The 24,282-nt window shown below is 36.6% G+C and overlaps 3 protein-coding genes across 4 annotated transcripts in view; 1 reads left to right on the forward strand and 2 right to left on the reverse strand.

Annotated features, from left to right (window-relative positions):
- Positions 1-23,211, reverse strand: LOC132092302 (elongator complex protein 3-like). 2 transcript variants are annotated; one of them, XM_059498476.1, is made up of 15 exons: positions 23,163-23,211; positions 15,714-15,813; positions 15,497-15,635; positions 15,318-15,388; positions 14,417-14,480; positions 14,244-14,312; positions 12,731-12,885; positions 10,288-10,449; positions 9,744-9,870; positions 2,415-2,608; positions 1,555-1,645; positions 1,407-1,472; positions 1,100-1,315; positions 777-858; positions 1-260 (listed from the first exon to the last, which is right to left on the reverse strand). In XM_059498476.1, exons 1-15 carry the CDS (start codon positions 23,191-23,193, stop codon positions 184-186), a joined length of 1,644 nt encoding a protein of 547 aa, XP_059354459.1. In that variant the 5' UTR covers positions 23,194-23,211; the 3' UTR covers positions 1-183. The 2 variants fall into 2 exon arrangements, with proteins under 2 accessions (XP_059354459.1, XP_059354460.1); XM_059498477.1 differs by lacking the exon at positions 23,163-23,211 and adding an exon at positions 16,334-16,408.
- The window catches only part of LOC132092304 (DNA replication licensing factor MCM3-like), a 98,808-nt gene that overhangs the window by 62,308 nt on the left and 12,218 nt on the right, over positions 1-24,282 (reverse strand). The gene's annotated exons all lie outside the window — the stretch shown is intronic.
- The window catches only part of LOC132092303 (mitochondrial adenyl nucleotide antiporter SLC25A24-like), an 8,577-nt gene continuing 6,926 nt past the window's right edge, over positions 22,632-24,282 (forward strand). The window contains exons 1-2 of the mRNA XM_059498478.1: positions 22,632-23,117; positions 24,125-24,251. Of these exons, the coding sequence (XP_059354461.1) occupies positions 22,935-23,117; positions 24,125-24,251 (310 nt within the window). The 5' untranslated portion in view covers positions 22,632-22,934. The remainder of the gene's footprint in view (positions 23,118-24,124; positions 24,252-24,282) is intronic.

Here is a 24,282-nt window from a genome sequence, read left to right on the forward strand (position 1 = left end):
TTTTGCTGGCATGTAACAATAGTTAAGTTTGCTTTGTGATGACCACTCACACACGCTCTCTGCAATCCTCAAGTCCAGTCCAATATAGGTTGGGTGTAAAGATCCCCTTAAAGTCGGTGTCCTGCATGCCAGATGATTTTCTCCATTGAATATGATTCATCTTGATATGGATTCCTCTCTGCTTCAGTAAAGGCTCTTCAACATATACGGCCCATCCAGTTCATAGCCCATTTTTCTGTAGTAATTCCTTGTTCCAACACCTGAATCCAACATAAAACATGAACAATGACCAAAAATTCAGATTTACAAAAAGAATCTTTCTTTTAATGTTACATGCTCTAATAGAGGCACCGTGGGGAATGTTATTTGGACCAAAAACATGCAAATTTGAGAAAACGACAAAAATTATATTTAGCAAAAGTAACAATAAAGTACTTTGAGTGTTACAAATGATTTACATTTTAAAAGATGATGTCATTTATTGACCTTTATTTTCATCAAATAATTGTATCATGATTTCCACAAAAATATTAAGCAGCACCAGACTGTTTTCAACACTGACAATAATATGAAATGCATATTATAATAATTTCTGAAGAATCATGTGACACTAAATACTGGAGGAATAGCTGCTGAAAATGTAGCTTTGTCACAGAAATAATATTTACAAAAAAAAATTAAAACAGAAAACAAGTTATTTTAAATTGGAGTATCAATTTATAACTTGATATAAGCGAATTTGCTCTGATTAAAGGAAAAAGGAATATTTTTGATACCTGAGATAACAGCCAATTTGCTTGAGCCGTGCTCATCCCTGGCTATCCTCTCGGCCTCCTCCATCAACATCATCCCAAAACCCTACAAATGCACACGAGGAGAAAAAGAACATTAGAATGTGCATCAGTACTTACTTTTTTTTTTTTATAAATAAAATTCAATTCAATTGCAATTTACATAAATTTACATTCACACTGACACCAGATGAATAGTTTTTCAATATATACTTTTAACCATTATTAATGAAAAATCATGTGTTCGTAATTTTTCCAGGTGACAGTAAAGTAACTTTGTTTTACTGACAGAAATAAGGCTTCTTTACCTGATGCTGAAACTTGCTGGGGTCTCGGCTGCTGACAGGGACCACGCTTCCATAGACATGCAGCTCCCGGACAATGGAAACGCCAGGCCGGAAGGACTGTGGTGAGCAGCGACGAAGACGCAGGAGACCAATTAAAATGTCCTGCTCGGGGTCTTCATAAGACAGGAAAGTCTCCCAGCCCCCATTAGCCACATAGTCTCTGCGGATCAGCTCAACCTACAGGAAGCACAGAAATTATTTCCTGTTGCTAACTGTACAAACCTTAACAACAGGTTTCCGATGACTTCTAACACCAAACATGAATAACCTGATATGGTCGAACTTTGTGATGAATCTCTTGTATGCCCACTTCCCTGGTTCGTACATCTCTACACTGCAAGAGTCCACAACAGCTTTTACTCAATAGCCTTGAATTCATATAGCAAACAAACTAAATGAATGATAATTAAGGTTACCTCAGTGCCCATGTCTTTCATTCTGGCCAATGCCAGCTCTCTCAGATTCCCGTGTTCCACCCCAGAGCTCACCAATGGCATTGGGATATCCCTGAAAGAGGCTAGAGATCATCAGCTTTCTTCAAAGCCGTTTAAAAACTAAATGGTGGTCACACTATAATGAATATGATTAAATAATAAATTATATATGCATGTATTGGTACCATATCAATTATTGATATTAGAGACTTTTTTATTTATTTATCGATACTGGATGAAACTGGATATTTAATTGTTAATGCTAGTTTCCTGCTTTTACATTTTAATTACCCTTGCCATAATTTAATACTCAATTAGTTCATTTTTAAAAACACCAATCATTAAATAACACTGTTAAATGTAAATTTTCCAAAACCCAAAATAATATAAGTTTTTATAAATGTTATAAACGTTGTGATGCCTAACCACATTTGTTTCATTTAAAAATGTACATTTGTTTCTGATTAATTTTACATGAAAATGATTCAGAATGATATTCTTTTGGTCTTGTCACTGTATAAATTCACAGGCCAGAGGCTGGAATGTACTGAATGAAGAAGAAATTCATGTCTGTGCATTCACTCCCTTGCATTCATATTTGAAATGGAATTCTTTGAATGATTTCTGAAGGATCATGTGAACACTAGAGAAATGGCTTCTGTTAATTCAGCTTTGCCTCTACAGGAATTAATTATATTTGAAAATATATTAAAAACCTTATAAATTTAATGTAAATTGTAATATCAATGTATAATAAATTGATCAAACCATAATTATGGCCAAAACAAACTTTAAAACATAGTAACATTAAGTCTAAAACTCCAACATTAAGTCCATCGTACCTCTGTACACGATACACACGAGTCCATGGTGGAACCAGCGCTAGAATTCGTGCAACCAGATCCACTAAGGCACTGGGAGAGTAGCTCTTATAGCGGCCCGTTTTCCACAGCTCATACAGTCCGGTGCCCCGAATCACCAGTGTAGGGTAAAGTTTGAGCCCGTCTGGTCTGAATGCAGGATTCTCAAAAAACTCCTAGTGACAGAGACAAGAGATGTTTTAGCAGAGCAGTGCAAACATGAGACTTACTCAACTAGGACCAGTAATGAGTCCACTACTTGGATAAAACCATTAAAAACAAAAACATTTTAATTTTTGGCATGAATTTAAAAAGACATATACATGTATATATACATACATACATGCATACATACATACATACATGAAAGTGAAGTGACATTCAGCCAAGTATGGTGACCCATACTCAGAATTTGTGCTCTGCATTTAACCCATCCGAAGTGCACACACACAGAGCAGTGTACACACACACACACACACACTGTGAATACACACCCGGAGCAGTGGGCAGCCATTTATGCTGCGGTGCCCGGGGAGCAGTTGGGGGTTCGATGCCTTGCTCAAGGGCACCTAAGTCGTGGTATTGAAGGTGGAGAGAGAACTGTACACTCCCCCTAACCACAATTCCTGCCAGCCCGAGACTCGAACTCACAACCCTTCGATTGGGAGTCCGACTCTCTAACCATTAGGGCACGACTTCAACATACACGTCTTGTTAACTCGGGTGAGAATGTTGACGAGCACAAGGCTGGAGATCATTATGTCAGGCTGATTGGGTTAGAATGGCAGACTTGACATGTTAAAAGGAGGGTGATGTTTGAAATAATTGTTCTTCCATTGTTAACCATGGTGACCTGCAAAGAAACGCATGCAGCCATCATTGCATTGCATAAAAATGGCTTCACAGGCAAGGATATTGTGGCTACTAAGATTGCACCTAAATCAACTATTTATAGGATCATCAAGAACTTCAAGGAAAGAGGTTCAATTCTTGTAAAGAAGGCTTCAGGGCGTCCAAGAAAGTCCAGCAAGCGCCAGGATCGTCTCCTAAAGAGGATTCAGCTGCGGGATCGGAGTGCCACCAGTGCAGAGCTTGCTCAGGAATGGCAGCAGGCAGGTGTGAGCGCATCTGCACGCACAGTGAGGCCAAGACTTTTGGAAGATTGCCTGGTGTCAAGAAGGGCAGCAAAGAAGCCACTTCTCTCCAAAAAAAACATCAGGGACAGATTGATCTTCTGCAGAAAGTATAGTGAATGGACTGCTGAGGACTGGGGCAAAGTCATATTCTCCAATGAAGCCCCTTTCCGATTGTTTGGGGCATCTGGAAAAAGGCTTGTCCGGAGAAGAAAAGGTGAGCGCTACCATCAGTCCTGTGTCATGCCAACAGTAAAGCATCCTGACACCATTCATGTGTGGGGTTGCTTCTCAACCAAGGGAGTGGGCTCACTCACAATTCTGCCCAAAAACACAGCCATGAATAAAGAATGTTACCAAAACACCCTCCAACAGCAACTTCTTCCAACAATCCAACAACAATTTGGTGAAGAACAATGCATTTTCCAGCATGATGGAATGTTGAAATTTTGGGTCCATGGCCTGGAAACTCCCCAGATCTTAATCCCATTGAGAACTTGTGGTCAATCCTCAAGAGGCCGGTGGACAAACAAAAACCCACTAATTCTGACAAACTCCAAGAAGTGATTATGAAAGAATGGGTTGCTATCAGTCAGGATTTGGCCCAGAAGTTGATTGAGAGCATGCCCAGTCGAATTGCAGAGGTCCTGAAAAAGAAGGGCCAACACTGCAAATACTGACTCTTTGCTTAAATGTCATGTAATTGTCGATAAAAGCCTTTGAAACGTATGAAGTGCTTGTAATTATATTTCAGTACATCACAGAAACAACTGAAACAAAGATCTAAAAACAGTTTAGCAGCAAACTTTTTGAAAACTAATATTTATGTAATTCTCAAAACTTTTGGCCACGACTGTACATATATACACATATAATATATATATATATATATATATATATATATATATATATATATATATAATATATATATATATATATATATATATATATATATACGTATATATATACGTATATATATATATATATATATACACATATATACATATATATATATATATATACACACACACACACACACATATATAAAATAATTATTTTTTTATCATTGCCGTAATAAATCTCAAATATTTACAAATATTTAAAACTAAAACATAAAGACTTCACTTACGGTACTATAACTTCCCAGATCATAAAAGCACAAGTTATCTTTTATGAAAATATTTACAAGTTATCTTTTTACAAACTTGTTACTAAAGAAATTTAAACCGAGATAAGAAGCTGTAGGGATGAGATTCATAAAACAATTCTAAGCGGAATATAAGCATATTTAGTTTGTATTGTATGCTGACAGACTGTGTACTACTATTACATACTTGTGATGCAAAGTTTATTGATTAATTTCACCTGAAGTACTTATTGGATGAAACGTAACTGGAAAGTAACATCATTCACAAGTTTAAGAATTGGAAAACTGCTAAATAAAGTCTCAATGCCCTCCATCACTGATCTTGCTTATGTCTTCTTCTTAAGTGTATTTGTGAGGGAATCTGATTTACCCTTGTCACTTTGAAAAGCTCAGGGGTCATGCAGCACACTTTGAAATGTAACCATTACAATCAAAGAGACAATGCCAATGGTCATTTAATTGCTACTGTCCTACTTCCTGACACACTAATGAATCATTCAACTGGACACTGGTGCATTTAAACAAAGACTGCATGAGTCTAAACTAAACATTGGCTCTAAATAGCACAAACAAACAAAAATAGTTCCCTTAAACAGACAAATTGAAATGACGGATTATTTGAGTCACAACTAGGCATGCGCTTCTCCTTACTCTAAGAGTCAAATGAAACAAGTTTTTGTGTGATATATTTACACTGAGTGTTATTTTTTATGTAGGGAGGGGAGCCTGCAAACAGTCTGATAAGTGATAAGTGAGAGTCAGACGAGTCAGTAATGGGATTCCATTATCACTAAGCCACGTTCCTTTCCACCACACACTCATCCTGAGATAGCAGAGACAGGTCCCCGTCTCGGAAGGTGAGGGAGGCGTGACGAAGAGCGAGCAAGCAAATACGCAAGTGGGAGGGGAAGAGGAGAGCATGAGCATCACAGAAAGCAGGTTAGGTGAGATAAACCGGCCGAGCACGGCCGGTCGGGGATATAGCTGAGGTTGTGTGGGCACATGGTGGCAGAGGAGGAGAGCTGATAGCGGTGGGGTCAGAGACCACCTTCCACAGCCATTAATCTCCCTCTCTCTTGCTCTGACACAATGCCTCCTAATGGCTCTCTATCACAGAGATATCGCAACAGGTGTGTGAGAGATTATTTAATATACACTCAAACTTATGCGTGAAACAGATGTCAATAAAACGCTGGAGGTATTAATAGACAGGAATATGAAGTGGAAAACAAAATGGCATGCACTTTGTGCTGACAAACACACTGAACATTATTTTACAAGTGAGTTTGCTGGGATGTGGTTGTTAACTGCAGAGGGTACAAAATGCAAATAATGCTAATTTAATAGCGTGATAAAATATAATCTTTAGCAAATATAAATTATACTGAACATTGTGCCTAAATGTTTTTAGTGTTTAATTTTTTATTTATTTAGACAAAATAGTATAGTACTTTGATATTATAGATTTATCGGTTAATGACTGTAACATGCAAATACCTCATGTTAGGCACAATTTTAATATCGGTTATTTATTGCTTAACAGCAATAACATGATTATAATTAATCATTCATCTTATCAGTGTAAGCCAGAATTTAAATGTCAGCAATTTTTTGGTTATCTGCCATAATATAAAAATAATTCAACATCATATCAATATCAGCTAGAATTTTAATATCTGTAACTTATTGGTTATTCGCCATAACATAAAAATATCTAACATTCTTATCAGTATCAGCCAGAATTTTAATATCGGTTACTTATCGGTTATTGGCCATAACATAAAAATAATTAAACATCTTTTCAGTATCAGCCAGAATTTTAACATGGTTAACTTATCGGTTATTGACATATGATAACATGAAAATAACTAACCGTCTTATCACTATCAGCTAGAATTCTTATATATGTAACTTATTGGTTATTGGTCATAAAATGAAAAATATTTACCGTCTTATTAGTATCAGCCTGAATTTTAATATCGGTAACTTATTGGTTATTGGCCATAACATAAAAATAATTAATTATTATCTTATTGGTAACGGCCAGAATTGTAATATTGTAATTTATAGATTAATGACCACAACATAATAATAATCTCTTATTTTAAGTCTTATCAGTATCAGCAAGAACTTTAATACTGGTGCATCCCTAGCCTGAAGCCACAGTTAAAATAATGTCATGTCATGGCAAAAATTGTGCACAAATAATTGTTGAGCACAATCCTAAATCCTTCAGTGGCAACTTTCCTGAACTTTGATAAAAGTTTATTTCACTATTAAGAGCTCTTGTAAAAATAGTCAGACTGGATAGTGGTTACATTTTATTTCATCAGAATTCATAGCTCCAAATACTGTTTATTAGTACAAGAAAGACTGACCAACATTAAAAGTGGACAAAAATAAGTCACAAATGTAAAAAAGGGAATATTTTTGAATAGACTGTTTGCACTTTAGCCTCTAATTGCAATATTACCATTACAAATTGTACAAATAAAGAGCAAAAAGGTATTGCTGTCCAAATATTTAGGAGCTGTCAGTTGATTGCAGCAGTGTGGAGGCGAGTAAAAGCCTCCCAGTGGGAAATTAGGTAGGTGTAATGCGGACTTGGTACAACAAATCTAAAAATCTAAGTGAAGACTTTTAGCTTTAGAGACATATGTTTTCGAAGACTCTAGAGACTGGATGATTGCAATAAAAAGTTAATGGTTCTTTTCTACAGTTAAGTGGCATTTATGTGACTGCTAATGCAAAATATTATTTATTTAATTGCACTCAGTTAATCATGCTGTTTCTTATGCAACATTAACGTCATTCACTTCATTCTAGGCTCTTCTGTTCTCCTAATGGGAAATAATCACCTGCTTTAAAATCGCTAAACTCATAAGATCGTGCACTGACAGCGTTTGCTTAAGACATCATAGAAACCCGTTGGCACCTGGATTGTTCCCGGTTGGTGTTTAATACAGTCTTTCAGAGAGAAGCACTTTGAATGGGTTCCAGAGCACAGTCACTGATTGGATCTCCATGCTTCAGTAATGAAACCCACCATAATGAATGCTCTATTCACTTCACATAATGAAGCCCCTGATAATGTGAACCAATGCGTCACAGCTGGACACTGACAGAGGGTATAAAAGAGCAGCCTGCCATGGCACATCATTCCCTACTTCATTCACATTTTACCCATCATTCCTGCTATGTAACAATTAGTTACAACACCCGATAAAAGCAGATTTTTCTTCAAGGTTATGTTACGTGTTCATGTACTGTACATTTTGTGTATAACCTCTATTTGCCTCTTCGCATTGTAACCTATGGCTGTGTGATATGGAAAACAATTTCATTTTGTTATTTATTTTTTTATTTAAACTCAAAATTTGAGACATTTACATTTCTCATTTCTTATGCTAATACCTCTGGGAAGTCTACTTGATGATGAATACGGCTCAGTAATTTCTAAAACTTTGAGTGTCAAAGTTAATAGAGCACCCGAAAGTAATATGGAAATTTTGGATATCCCACCAGCCAATTCACAGAAACGTTGATTAATTGAAGACCTTTCGTTAAGGAAAATGACATTTTGTAAACCATCTGCATAACCTGTTAGGTACAGAGATGAACTTGTGCATTTAAATAACCCTCTGCTCAGTTCATTTACAATAAAGGAGCTTACAGAATAAACAGTTGAATGTATGAGGACCTTAAATTACAAAGCATTACATCCCATAATCCTCTTGAAGCTTACGTTTGAGCCGTATTTTAAATAATCCAAATATGATTATTGAAGTGGCACTTTTGCAGGTTTTTTTTTAGAATAAAAACTGTCATTATTTCCTCACCAGCATGACTTAATTTATTCAGGCAAACACCAAAGGAAACATTTGGAAGAATATTAAAACTTTTGTGCTATATTACAAATCTTCTAATGGCTTTTTAAATAGCTTTGTGTGAGGAACAGACAAAAAATGAAGTCATCTCTGCATCAGCTGTGCATGTTCAAATTTGGCATGGTTATGATACACGAAAGAACCATGTTTGACATCACTGACATCAATCCTGCCGTGACACATCTCTTTGCACCATATCTGAATACACTACCATTCAAAAAGTTTGGAGTTGGTAGGATTTTTTAAATGTTTTTAAAATAACTCTTATGCTCAACAAAGGCTGCATTTATTGGTTCAGAAATACAGTAAAAAGCTATAATAATGTAAAATATTACAATTTAAAAGACCTGTTGTCTATTTATATTGTAACATTAAATTTATTCATGTGATGCAAAACTGAATTTTCAACAGCCATTACTCCAGTCTGCCATGTCACACGATTCTTCAGAAAACATTCTAATATGCTGACTTGGTGGTCAAGAAACATTTTTATTATAAATGTTGAAAACCACTGTGCTGCTTAATATTTTTGTGGAAACTGTGAACCAGGGATCTCCAACGCTGCTCCTGGTGAGCTACCTGCAGACATCAGTTTTAACCCTACTTCAACACACCTGTCTGTAGTTATTAAGTAACCCTGAACACTTCGATTAGTTGGTTCCGGTGTGTTTGATTGTGATTGGAGCTGAAATATGCAGGACGGTAGCTATAAAGGAGCAGGGTTGGAAACTCCTGCAATAAACAAATATAGTTACTATCACTTTTGATCAATTTAATTCATACTGAAAATATATATAAATATGTTTTTTAATCATACTGACCCCAAGTATTTGAATGGTAGTGTACATTAATGTGCATGAATTTTGTTATTACTGGATCCTACATTCTGCTAAACATCCCACAGAATAAAGTCATACTGGTTTAGAACAATATGAGGATAAATGATGTAAAAGAGGACAGAATGTTCATTCTTAGGTGAACTATGCCTTTAAGATTTGTATTCTACACCAAACAATTTTGTAATAAATAAAAAAAATGACTCCACAGTTGCACTCATGCTTAATCATGTTGCCATTTTCACATTGTGTTTAGTGGCAGATTTTAGAGGTAAATGCAGAATTACACTGATCAATAAAGTACTCACTATAAACTGCTCCACATCTCTTTCCATACCGACATTGGGCAAGTCTGGCATCATGTGAGCAACAACTTTAAAACCAGCATCCTTAGCCAGGTGGAAAGATTCACACACAGCCCGAACAGTATGTCCCCTGAAAAAAGTTAGAAACATGCACAAGTTGCAAATGAAATGTCATCCTAAGTTTTGCAAAACAAAATTTGGTCATATCGCTGGGTAAAAATAATTTTTTTTGAATTATTTATGTTTTTAACAAGGTCCCTTAAATTCCATGCTGTTCTCAGCAAAGCACTTACAACTACACCAAAAAGAGTAAGTATAGAGTAAATAGCATAGACTACTAAACCCTTGAAGTGATTCCTAAATAACACATAATCAAGCAAGTAAACAGAGCAATTTCCAACATCATTTCCAACACAAAAAGACTCACTGGAAGTCTGAACAACGATGTTATGCTAATTAACATCCCAGGATCAAGTTTAACCCAATACCAAACACTCATCTTCGACTCTGTGGCTCAGCCCTAATTTTAAAAGCAGCAAACACTGACCTGTTGGTATCACGAGCCACATCCTCATAAACGCTCTGTACGCCGATCTCAAGTCTGGTGCAACCGTAGGCCAGCATGTCACTCAAGTGTCTCTTTAGGCAGTAGTCCGGTCTGGTCTCAATCGTGATGCCGACACATTTGGTGTTACTGCGTTCAGAGTATCTGGGGGAAAAAAAATTCTAAACTCTAAAAATACTGATACTATTTTATACATACATGTATGTATTTATTTATTTTTTTAAAGAAATTAATAGGGACATTATATTGTTCAAAAGTGACAGTAAAGACAATAAAAATGCTACAAAGGGTTTCTATTTTAAATAAATGCTGTTGTTTATTTGTTCATTAATTGTAATAATCCAGTGAGAGTCTGACAACATTCAGTGCTCCACACAGAGATCTGATCTTACCATCATCAATCTGTCTGGAGTAACATGAAGAAACAGAACAAACTGAGACAGACTAAATCCAGAAGAACTGTAGCAACGTCTCCAAGATGCTTCAAGAAACCGACCTGCAAAGCTACAGTACTGCTAAAAGTTGTAAGCACTTGTGTAAAAATGCTGTAAATGAGGATGTTGTCAAAAATAATGTCATAAATAGATCTTCATTATCAGTTAACGTCTATTAACTAAATTAAATCAACATTTGGTGTTAATATCATTTGTGTTTAGAGCAGCTTTTGCCCTAGGTATCATTGAGCATAGTCTTCCAGGTAGCTTTGCAGGTAGGTTTCTTAAAGCGTTTTGGAGACATTGCCACAGTTCTTCTGGATTTAGTCTGTCTCAGTTTGTTCTGTTTCTTCATGTTACTCCAGACAGACTGATGATGGTGAGATCAGATCTCTGTGTGGAGCACTGGCTGTTTTCAGACTCCTTGTGCAAACAAAAATCTCACTGGATTAGCAGTATTACAATTAATGGCAAAATGAATGTTTGGAAATGTAAACTGTTATTTCCTACTGACACACTACAGCAAAATATAGAAAACCATTTTTAGCTAGTGAAAATACAAGTGTTCTAATCATTTTGGCCACCACTGCAAATATGTATGTATGTATGTATGTATGTGTGTGTGTGCAATGTACATTTGAACTACAAAAACAAAAACTCTTTTAAAATGGCTTTTTTTAAAAGACTTCTGAATAAAATAAAAACATCTATTATAGTAACCTATAAAAGTTTCTGTTGATAATATGAAAACTACGTATTATCTGACTGAGCTGGTTTCAATTGGCCAACTGTACTGGCTTGCATCAATTAAATAATAATTCTGAAATGCATGGTTTTGGGCTTCCTGTCATGCCTGATATTGTTCCGAAGTTTTAATGCACGTTTAATAGCCCAAAAACTCTTTCTGTCCATTTAGCTCCTGTTTCTTTCTCCAGTTTTAGACAATGCAGTTATGAAACCAACAGAGCATTTCAAATTTTTTTATTCTCTTTATTTCTCTCTCCCTTACACACACACACACACACACACACACACACCCTCTGCTGAGATTAGCAATGTGCCTGAAATCGAACTGTTGTCTCGCCCATCTCTGGCTGATTAGCCGCCGGAACAATTATGGCAATCGTGTCATCTTAAACCCGCTGATAAGCTGTGGTGTGCCGACAATCCTGTGGACCTCTGCCTACATGCACACACACACAAACACACTCTCTCTTATCAAGAAACACCGTATTTATACATATTTAAACTGTCTTAGACTAATGGTCAAAGTTAAAAGATTTACTTTGTTAGACATAAATGTGCAAGTTAATGCCGGCTAAAGAGTTAAATTACATATCAGGAGATGAGGCTAATAACACACTGACATCATCATTTAAGCAAATACCCAAAATGCAACATTCTGTCTTTTTGTTCTGTGTCTAGGCAAAAAGCAGAGCCAGTGCAGCTGCTCTGATGGTTGAAGACCAGTCCAAAAGCCTCTCAACATTGCCATGCAACCAAATTTGCTCACCAGGAGGTTTTTGGCACTGTGCTTTAACTGATCCAAGGCCTGCATTTGTTCATTTAGCTTATACTAACTATTATCCAACAACAAAAACACTGGTCCCAAGTCAGAGCTTATAAACTAGTGATTTTCTCCAGACACACATAAGTCAACACAGCTGCTCCATCCCCTCGGCTTTTATGTAACTGTAATTTAATTCCTGCAGTTATCGACTGATCTTGAAACAGTTGTGTAATGGGTTGAAAACAAGTACATTTATGCATAATTACTTCTGAAGAAAATGCGAGTAGGCATTCATGATATACTGGTCATATAAGTTTTTTTTTTCAGTTTATCTGTATTGATTGAAATATATATATATATATATATATGGTGATGGACTGTTCCTTGCCCTCTCCTGGCAGAAATTTGTGCCATGAAACTCATAATTAAGGGTGGCCTGATTCTATCAGTCATAGACAAGTTTATTATGTGGCGCTAGTACCTGACAGCTTCAGTGACGTTGTTGGAAGTGTGTCCTGACAGAGCGTCGTGGAGGGTACGGATGAAATAGTCCCTGTACTCCTCCGGCAGAGCCATGAATGTGCCTCCCATCACAATGAACTCCACTTTATCCACACTGTGACCCAGCTGCTTAAGCTAGATGTGCAAACACAGCAGCATAACGACATTAACATCTCATGAAAGGAAAATATGAGAATATTTTATGCTCTTGAGGATCATCAACTTTGCAGATGTACACAGTAAAATCAAAACCATTAAGTAGCTTATGATCCCTTATGATTTTAACTGTACAGTCGTGGCCAAAAGTTATGAGAATTACATAAATGTTAGTTTTCAATAAGTTTGCTGCTTTACTGCTTTTAGATCTTTGTTTCAGTTGTTTCTGTGATGTACTGAAATATAATTACAAGCACTTCATACGTTTCAAAGGCTTTTATCGACAATTACATGACATTTATACAAAGAGTCAGTATTTGCAGTGTTAGCCCTTCTTTTTCAGGACCTCTACAATTCGACTGGGCATGCTCTCAATCAACTTCTGGGCCAAATCCTGACTGATAGCAACCCATTCTTTCATAATCACTTCTTGGAGTTTGTCAGAATTAGTGGGTTTTTGTTTGTCCACCCGCCTCTTGAGGATTGACCACAAGTTCTCAATGGGATTAAGATCTGGGGAGTTTCCAGGCCATGGACCCAAAATTTCAACATTCTGGTCCCAAGCCACTTAGTTATCACTTTTGCCTTATGGCACGGTGCTCCATCGTGCTGGAAAATGCATTGTTCTTCACCAAACTGTTGTTGGATTGTTGGAAGAAGTTGCTGTTGGAGGGTGTTTTGGTACCATTCTTTATTCACTGGTGGCACTCCGATCCCGCAGCTGAATCCTCTTTAGGAGACGATCCTGGCGCTTGCTGGACTTTCTTGGACGCCCTGAAGCCTTCTTTACAAGAATTGAACCTCTTTCCTTGAAGTTCTTGATGATCCTATAAATTGTTGATTTAGGTGCAATCTTAGTAGCCACAATATCCTTGCCGGTGAAGCCATTTTTATGCAACGCAATGATGGCTGCACACATTTCTTTGCAGGTCACCATGGTTGACAATGGAAGAACAATGATTTCAAGCATCACCCTCCTTTTAACATGTCAAGTCTGCCATTCTAACCCAATCAGCCTGAAATAATGATCTCCAGCCTTGTGCTCGTCAACATTCTCACCTGAGTTAACAAGACGATTACTGAAATGATCTCAGCAGGTCCTTTAATGACAGCAATGAAATGCAGTGGAAAGGTTTTTTGGGATTAAGTTAATTTTCATGGCAAAGAAGGACTATGCAATTCATCTGATCACTCTTCATAACATTCTGGAGTATATTCAAATTGCTATTATAAAAACTTAAGCAGCAACTTTTCCAATTTCCAATATTTATGTAATTCTCAAAACTTTTGGCCACGACTGTACAATGCCAAAAATGCTGCTTATGAAGATGACTCACCTGTTCTACTCGGTGCCTAGTCTGGAGGTAGGGATCGTATCGTGCACGAATGGCTCTCATTGACGTGGGCTGGGTAAGAATAGACAATCGAAATGAAGTGTATGGCATAACATCAGTGCAAACCTCATAAAAACGTGTGATAGCATTGCAGTGGGATACAGAAGGATAATTACCTCATATCCTGTGTAAGACTGTGTAGAATATTCAAAATCTGAGTCCGGACCCCCAGGGCAGTAGCTGTTTGAGCATATGAAAGCATATGAAAACAAATACACACTACACCTACATCAAAACTGAGACCAGATTTATCATTATATTTTGCTCCTAAAAGTTTTTCCACCAACTGATAAATAATGCTAACTGCTCAAACCAGATGTTGGTCCACAAGGAATATGTCCTGTAAAAGGTGTAAGCCGTTCTATAGGATGAATAGCTTGTGTTGTAGAATTGGTCATTTGTATAAAAACATGGTATGAATGAATAAATGTACACTACTGTTCAAAAGTTTAGGGTCGGTCAGAATTTCAAATGTCTTCGAAAGAAGTCTATTCTGTTCAAAAGAACAGCTTTTATTTGATCAAACATACAGTAAAACAGTAATAGCAGGAAATATTATTACAATTTAAAATACTATTTCAACACATTTACATTCACAGTACAGGTCAATGCAAATGTAATTTATGAATGATAGCAAATCTCCAGTTTTCAGTGTCACATGATCTTTCAGAAATCATTCTAATATGCTGATTTGGTGCTAAAGAAACATTTGTTAGCATTATCAGTGGTGAAAGCAGTTGGGCTGATTAATGTTTGTGGAAACTTTGATTAAAAAAAATACTTTTACTTAAATGTTAAAAAGTTAGCAATAAGTTATAAAGAACATGATTTATTTGAAATAAAAGTACTTTATAACATTATAAATGCCTTAGTCTTACTTTTGATCCATTTAATACATTCTTGCTCAATAAAAGTATTAATTTCTTTAAAAAAAAAAACAATCTTATGGACCCCAAACTTTTGAATGGTAGTGAAACAGAAATACATGGACACATTATTTCAGTCACACTCACTCACACACAGATGTTGCCGGTGAAACTGATGTGTGGGCAGCGATGAGGCTTGCACATCACAGCGACAACTGCAATCTACAAAGATATATTACATCAAAGTCTTTGCAGCAGTTTAATTTCTACATTATGATATCTTTACACCACCCCAATACAAATAAAAATGGGCCATCAAGCCATCCTTACCCCACTGGCAGTACGGATGGGTTTGGCTTTAAGTTTGGGCACCAAGGCTCTTCGGTAGTGAGGTGGCACTGCAGCAATGATATCCACCAGCCGTGGCTGTGCAGAGAGACCATATTTGGCTGATGTCTTCGTCTTGACTCTATAAAAACACCAGCTCTCTTACTTTACCATTTTCCAGTGAGAAAAAAGTGTTTATGAAACTTAAAAATGCACTGACTTGTTAAGGTTAACATCTTTTCCCTGTTCATGGGCCTCAACCAACTGCTTGATGACATCCGCAATAGTCATCATCATCAGTTCTGCACGGCTCGAGTCACCTAATGAGGACACAGACAGATAATATAAGAAAAACAACTTCTATGCATATTCTTTCTCAGCAGAATGCAGGTTCCGGACACCTGTCCCTACTGTTAAGGACTACTTAAAGGACAAAACTAGTTACTTTGGATGCACTAACAGCTTTGATTGTTACAACTTTTTGTTTTTAATCATAAACTTAAGTCTAACCCAAAATGCTTTCCAAACATACATATACTGACAGATACTTTTGTTGTGCTTTGGAAGTAACAAGAAAAGTTAGTAGCTACATTCCAAATGAATGCTTCCTTAATAACAAAAAAAAAACATAAGTATTCATCCACATTACTTTGTTAACTGTTTGTCACACTGTCATTTTAACAGTAACGAATATTTACTAAACAGCTAGTGTTAAAAAATAAATCCCCTTACATATGATGTTAAAACATACAATACTCAAGCATTTACGTTAGTATATTAGACATAACACCAAGCAGCTTACAGAACACCTCCTGTATACAATTAGCAGTTAATACTTACTCTTCTTTTTCGGTTTTCCCATCTTGGAAACAAGCTACAAATAATCCAGAACTCGTATTAACATTCAAACTCATCAGTAAACATGCTGCACTGTTCCGTAAAGCGATTTCTGTGTCGTAAAGCAACACATGGAATAGGCAGTGCAATGTGCGTCCATTAGCAGCGTCGCTACTCGTTTTCAAACAGGGCACGAGTTTGGTGACTCTTCGGAGCTCCAGGAACGGTTCTGATCGACTGTTCGTTCTTTAATGAAGAGAAGACAAGGAGCTATATTGAAAGAGATGGGAAAACACGGCAAAGCAGTGATAGCAGCGGCGGGTAGGCAAAGCTGTGCTGTGAATGGGCCAGAATGGGTAGAATCTGATGAAACTGAGAGTGAAGATCATATGGAGTTTAATCAGGAAATGAATAGACAAGTAGATAAACGGGGAAGCGCGATTGTGAAATTTAAAAAGATGAGTAATTCTGATGAAATTAATGGTAATATGGAGGGGGATGATGCTGAATTCAAGGTAATACTTAGATTTAGTGAAGAAAAAGGAGTACATGACATGAGTCCAGTGAAGTTAACTACAATATTGAAAAATCAGATTGGAGATGTCAAGATGGCTAAAGTTTTGAGAGATGGGAATTTACTAATGATGTGTATAAATGAAGAACAAAGAGAAAGGGTGTGTAGAATGAAAGAGATCGGAAGACATAAAGTGATAAGTGTGAGTCGTGTGGAGAAGAGATACATGCGGAATAGAGGGGTGATTTGGGGGATACCTGTGGATGTTAATATGGAGGAAATAAAAGCAAACTTGAAAGGAGGAAAATTGAAAAATGTAAGCAGATAACATAACTTTAAAAATGGGATAAGACAAGACAGTGAAAGTGTGCTGCTGGAATTTGAAGATGAAATACTTCCAAACAAAGTAACATTAGGATACATGTCATATAATGTGAGAGAGTATGTCCCTAAACCTTTGAGATGTTTTAACTGCCAGAGGTTCGGGCATACAGCTATGAATTGTAAAGAGAAACGAAGGTGCGCTAGATGTGGTGAGGATCATGAGTATCAGAAATGTAGGAGAGAAGTACAACTGAAATGCTGTAACTGCGGGGGGAATCACAGTGTGGCATACGGAGGATGTGAAGTGATGAAGAGGCAGGTAGAGATCCAGCAGATTAGAGTACAAAATAAGATTTCGTATGCAGAGGCTGTCAAGATGGTAAACTACAGGGAGGAGAGAAAGTTAGACCAGGCAAATGGAAAACTGAGCAATAATCATCAGGAGCAGACAAAAGATGGTCAAGTACTGATTGATTTAAAGAAGTTAATTATTTTCATCGCAGGAGTCATCAATGCTACAACGGAAACAAAATCAAAAACGGAAAGGATACAAATAATAGTAAAGGCAGCTGTGAATCACCTAAACCTTACTGACTTGTCTTGGGAAGAGGTGAGGAATGAATTAAGTGCTCAGGCTAGTCAGGAGGTTTCAACTGTTGGCTGACAAAATGGTTCTTATACTACAATGGAATGCAAGAAGTTTAGTGGCAAACGGGCAGGAATTTAAACATTTTATCAATTCATTACCAATTGCACCTGATGTGTTATGTATACAAGAAACATGGTTGACACTGAATTTAGATTTTAGTATAAATAATTATATTAGTGTAAGAGGTGATAGGGAAAATGGTATAGGAGGTGGATGTGCTACATTTATCAAAAGGAATATTCCTTATCATGTTATCGCAAAAGGAAGGGAAGAAGAGTATATCAAAATAAAAATATGGACTAATCAAGGGCAGCTTTCTGTTATAAATTATTATAATCCGTGTAGAAAACTAGTTTTTGATCAATTATGTCAGATTGTAGGAAAAGTGGATAATCAGATTTTTTTATGTGTTGATTTTAATGCTCATAGTTAATTATGGGGAGGAGGAAAAACTGATTTAAATGGACAAATAATAGAACAGTTATTGGAAGAAAATGAGATGGTGTGCCTTAATGATGGGAGGAAAAAAAGAATAGATGTTCACACAGGCAAAGGTTTAGCACTTGATTTAACACTGGTGTCAAAAGAGGTGGCAGGTATTTGTGAGTGGGAGATATGGGAGGATTCGACTATAGGTAGTGACCATTATCCTGTTTTATGTAAAATACATGTAGGAAGTGATGAGAGGGTAGAGGAAAGCGAGGCTAAATGGATATTTAATAAAGCTAAGTGGGAAAAATTTGAGTATTTATGCGAGGTGGAAAGTAGTGAAATAGATCTAAACCAAGACATAGATAAAATTGATGTTAAGTTTAGGGAAGTAGTTTTGAGAGCGGCTAAGTTATCTATTCCAAGAAGTAAAGGGAAAATGAATAGGAAAGCAGTTCCATGGTGGACAGAAGAATGTAGTAAAATCATTAAAGAAAGAAACAGGGCATTTAAGAGATTGAAGAGAACACACAACTTTCAAAGATTAATGGAGTATAAAAAGGCTCAAGCACAAGTTAGGAAAGTAGTGAAAAATGCAAAAAGGAATAGTTGGAGAGAATATTGTAGTAGTATAGGTAGAACAACTCCATTGGGGGATGTGTGGGGAATGATAAGGAAAATGAGGGGAATTAGAAAAGATTGGCAGTATCCAGTTTTAAAATCAGGAGAAGTCATAGCTGTAACAAATGAGGAAAAAGCTGAAATAATAGTTAAGGCCTTAGTGGAAATTTATAGTTCTAATAATTTGTCAGAGGCAAGTAAACGGGGGAGGGAAGAGACTAGAGATGCATATCCAGAAGCTCTAAGAAGAAAGGAAAGTACAGAAGATGCTATGGATACTCCATTTACATTAAGAGAAATGAATCGTGCAATAGATAAGTCAAAAGTAACTGCCCCAGGAAAAGACCAGATATGCTATAGTATGTTAAAGCATTTAGGATTTCTAACTCAAATTAAACTTTTAGGATTATTTAATAAGGTCTGGGTAGAAGGCAGATTACCTATAAGTTGGAAAGAGGCGATTATTATACCTATAGCAAAACCAGGTAAGGACCCTACAAATCCAGCAAACTATAGGCCTATTGCTCTCACATCGCATGTTGGGAAAATAATGGAAAGGATGATTGTAGAAAGAATGACTTTTTATGTAGAAAATAAGGGACTTTTATCTCTTTATCAGAGTGGATTTCGGAAAGGACGGGGAACAATGGATCCTGTGGTTTGCTTGGAAACTGAAATCAGAAAAGCTCAAATAAATAAGGAGTCTGTTATGGCAGTTTTTTTAGATGTAGAAAAGCGTATGATATGGTATGGAAAGAGGGATTATTGATTAAATTATATAAAATTGGTATTAAGGGAAGAACTTTTAATTGGATTAAAAGCTTTTTATATGAAAGGTATATTCAGGTAAAAATTGGTACTTCAGTGTCCAATAAATTTAGAGTGGAAAATGGGACTCCGCAGGGTAGTGTGATAAGCCCATTGCTTTTTTCTATCATGATAAATGATGTGTTTTGTAAAATAAAGTATGATATCGGGAAGTCATTGTTTGCTGACGATGCGGCCCTTTGGAAGAATGGTAAGAGTTTAACACTAATTCAAGAGAAAATGCAGGAATCTGTAAGAGTGATTGAAGAATGGTCTTATTCATGGGGTTTTAAATTTTCAGTAGAGAAGACAAAGATGATGGTTTTTACTCGGAAGAGGGTGAAGGACGCTAGGATTTTGATGTATGGAAAACTAATTGAGCAGGTATATAGTTTTAGGTTTTTAGGGGTAATATTTGACTCCAAATTAAACTGGACAGATCATGTAAGAAAAGTAGAGGAAAAATGCAAGAAGATTTTAAATATAATGAGGTGCTTAACTGGGTCAGAGTGGGGCGCTAGCCGAAGGGCATTGAGAGATTTATATGTTACTTTAATGAGACCTGTGATAGAATATGGAAGTGTAGTGTTTAGATCAGCGTCGAAAACATCAATAAAGACACTAGAAGTTATTCAAAATCAAGCACTGAGAATCTGCTGTGGGGCTATAAGGACCTCTCCAGCTTGTGCAGTTCAAGTGGAGATGGGTGAGTTACCTCTAAATTTACGATTCAAACAGTTGATGATGAATTATTGGGCAAACCTAAAAGGGCATAATGAAAGTAGGCACCCAACAGTAAAGTATCTAAACCCATGTTGGGAAAGTGCAAAGGGAAAGGTAGAATGTTTTGCTTGGGCATCAGGAAAAATAGCAATTGAAATGGAGTTACAGGAGAGAAAGTCCAGTCCTACTGTCCCTTATCCAATCACGCCACCTTGGCTGTTTCCACCATTAATTGTTGACCTACATTTTCAAGAGGAAATAAAAAGACATAAAGGGGAGGGCAACTGGGCAGAGATAGTGGATGACAGACTAAGGTCTGTATATAAATCTTTTATAGCAGTATTCACCGATGGATCAAAGGATCCTAAGAGTGGTCTTACTGGGATTGCATTCACTATTCCAGAGTTGAAGATAAGTATTAAAGAAAGAACTTCTGATCATCTAACAGTGTTTACGGTTGAGTTGTTAGCTATTTTAACGGCATTGCAGTGGATAGAACAAAATAAAATTGGCAAGGTTGTGATATGTTCAGATAGCTTATCTTCATTGATGTCTCTACAGTCTTTATCATCTAATAACAGACTTGATATTGTATATGAAATGTATGAAATTATGTTCAGACTTCAGCATATAAAAACAGAAATCAGAATTATGTGGATTCCAGCTCATAGGGGGATTGAGGGGAATGAAGCTGCAGACGCGTTGGCTAAGCAAGCTCTGAAACATGATAGAATTATGGAAGTAGCATTTAGTAAAGCTGAAAGTAAAGCAAAAATAAGGAATAATATTATGAAGGAATGGCAGAAACAATGGGATGAAGGGAAGAAGGGACGTCATTTATACAATATTAAACAAATGGTAGGAAGAATGAAATCATTAGGTGGACATACAAGAGAACCTATAATTATTTCGAGGTTGCGATTGGGGCATACTGGGTTGAATAAAACAATGCATTTATTGAAAAAACATCCATCAGGTATGTGTGAGTGTGGAATGGAAGAAGAAACAGCAGAACATGTGATTAGCCAATGTGTCAAATATGAAAATCAAAGGATAAAATTAAGAGATGAATTAAAGAAATATGGAGGGAACACATTAAATCTTAAAAACCTATTTAAAGTTGGAGATCAGATATATAAAGCTTTGTGGGTTTTTTTGAAAGAAACTGGTTTAATGAAAAGAATTTAAGTTCTTGGGGATTATTGTATTAATTTATTCATTGGTTTCCTTAATGTTATAAAGGGAGTTATTATTATTATTATTATTATTTTTTTTTTTATGTATTTATTTTTTATTTTTTCTCCTGAAGTATACATTTCTGGCCCACACTCCAGCACAGTAGGGGGCGGATATGCATCTTAAACGTTAGTTGCCACCCGCCATTATAAATACAAGAAGAAGAAGAAGAAGAAGAAAGCAACACATGTAGTAGAGTTGTCGTAAAGTTGTCACGCACTTTGCTACAGCAGTTCTGAAGTACACACTGGAGGACCTCTAGTGTTCAGAGTCTTCAGACAATCTGTTGTAGAGACATTTTTTGTCTCATAGGGGCTATTGTCTAATATATATATATCCCTCATACTTAGTGATATAGGAATTATATTCTAAGAAAAATGTCGTTAGAGATTGTTATGAGCACCATGAAATGGTTATTGTAATGGAGTAACCATACAGTAAATTCTCGTAAATGCCTCTCACCATAAACTAGGCTTTTAGGTTAGTGTGTATGCCTCGACTGATATCTGATTCTCTAATATGTACTGCAATTATAATAATTGCTATGCAGTCTTTTGAAGCTATATTTACCCCATTCATATCTGACTACTGTAGTAACTCGCTATATTTAGGGTGATAGGGATTTGTTTCTACAGCTGTGCAACTGAATATTCTGTATCCACTGTTATTGATTGCATATTTTTTAGCACGCAAGCTATAATAACAACAATAATAATAATAATGTCATTGGGGTAATAATAAAATAATAAAACTAATACAAATATTTTGTTGGTAAAAATAAGTAAATAAAAAACAATCAAACCTGCAGCCAGGACTTCCTGTAAAACTTCTTTGAAACTACTCTGAAAATCACCAGCCTATACAAACAGAATAATAATAATACATCTAAATAATAATCTATCTATCTATCTATGCTGCGCATAAATGACTAACATCCTCTGTTAATAATTCTTGGCAGCGTGTCAAATATAATTCTTTTGGGTGTGTCCGTCTAAAACGAGGGCGAGGAAACACCGCACGCAGACAAATACCGTAGTAATGTTACCGTCGGTCCCTCCTTCTCAGCTCGGCAGAAAGTCTACTTCAAACCTGATACAGTGTTGAGTTTCAAGCGATAGTGGCAATAAAATAATGATTACTAGTCTTAGTCTAACAAAGTAGGGCAAGACGTTAAGGGAGGGTCTGTTTTCTCCAGCGACAGGCAACATCTGCTGCTGTTGTTCCGCGGTTTCGCTGCACTCTTTGGATCCCGTGCGGTAAACAAATTAAAAATATAAATACACCGTACATCGAACTGCATCATGTATCAGCTTATAAGGAAATTCGTGTTCACCGAATCGCATTGTGTGGAGGAGGACAACACGAAAACCTTCGCGGATTTGTTTGAGAAGTTAGACGCTAATAAAGATGGGAAAGTGGATGTTTCTGAGCTCAAGACGGGCCTGGCTGCTATGGGCTTCTCAATGGGCAAAGGAGGGGCGCAGGTAATTCCAGTTCAATGGCTCACTGTGTTTCTGTTGTCGACTCACTTTTCCTGTAGATCTGGGTACTAAACCGCATAACCCAATAAACCACGTTGACAGGCTGTTGGGTTCCTATATTGTTCGCACGCTAGGGAAATTTACTACTAAGAAAAGACCACCATTTTGTTCGATGTAAAATTGCAGATAATAATACATGCTTCTAAGCTAAACCTTATAGTAAAATACTATAAGTAAGTTAGTAGTTCAAAGATATGATTGAGAATTGATGCATTTATTGGCAGCCTCCTCTTCTAGTAATATTTGATGCTATTTCAGTCATAGAAATAGTCAACCAACTACAACTACAGGAAATTACTGATCTGCCTCAACATTCCCCCAGCTGTCCTTTCTTTCAGATAGGGTTTTCCAATCACAGGTAGGTAATGCCATTTCCTGTTTCACGGGAGGAAGTGCACATAAATCAGAATGGTGGGTAAAGACACTCATGTACTACTCATGCTCATATAAAACCTACATTCCATTACCCGATGGCGTTCTTATGATATAACCCCACCTCGCCTAAGCAAATAAGACTCACTATCAGTTCAAAGACAAAGAGTGTGCCTGCAAACTCATCAGGTGACACAGATACATTATAATACCTTTCTTGTTTTGTCCATACTGATTTTGGAGAGGAATGAGAGGAATTTGCTTGTCAAATTGCTTTTTAGATATGTATCACCTACATTTCTGCATTGTAGAAGCGTGAATTGCATCTTAATGACACAATTGGGTGGCAGTGTTTCTAAAGCCTTCAGTGATGTCAGAACTAACTAAGCTGGGACTGTTTGAATATGAAATGAGGGCTAAAGGGCTTTTTGTGAAATCTAGCATGAAGTTGAGAAATCATTGTTTCCAGAGAATCTGTACGATGTGCAAAAATATAAATGTTTATATTTAGGTTCAGTACTCCGTGATGCACATTTACCAGGAACCTCATGGACTGTGTTTATGTTTCTCTCTTGCAGAAAATCTTTGCCTCTGGAGACACTGATAAGGATGAAGGGCTGGACTTTGAGGAGTTTTCAAGGTATCTGAAAGAACACGAGAAAAAACTCAGACTGACCTTCAAGAGTCTGGACAAAAATCAGGATGGTAAGATAGAAGTATACTGTATGTTTTTTTC

Source organism: Carassius carassius, chromosome 18, assembly GCF_963082965.1.
Source record: "Carassius carassius chromosome 18, fCarCar2.1, whole genome shotgun sequence".
Lineage (NCBI taxonomy): Eukaryota > Metazoa > Chordata > Actinopteri > Cypriniformes > Cyprinidae > Carassius > Carassius carassius.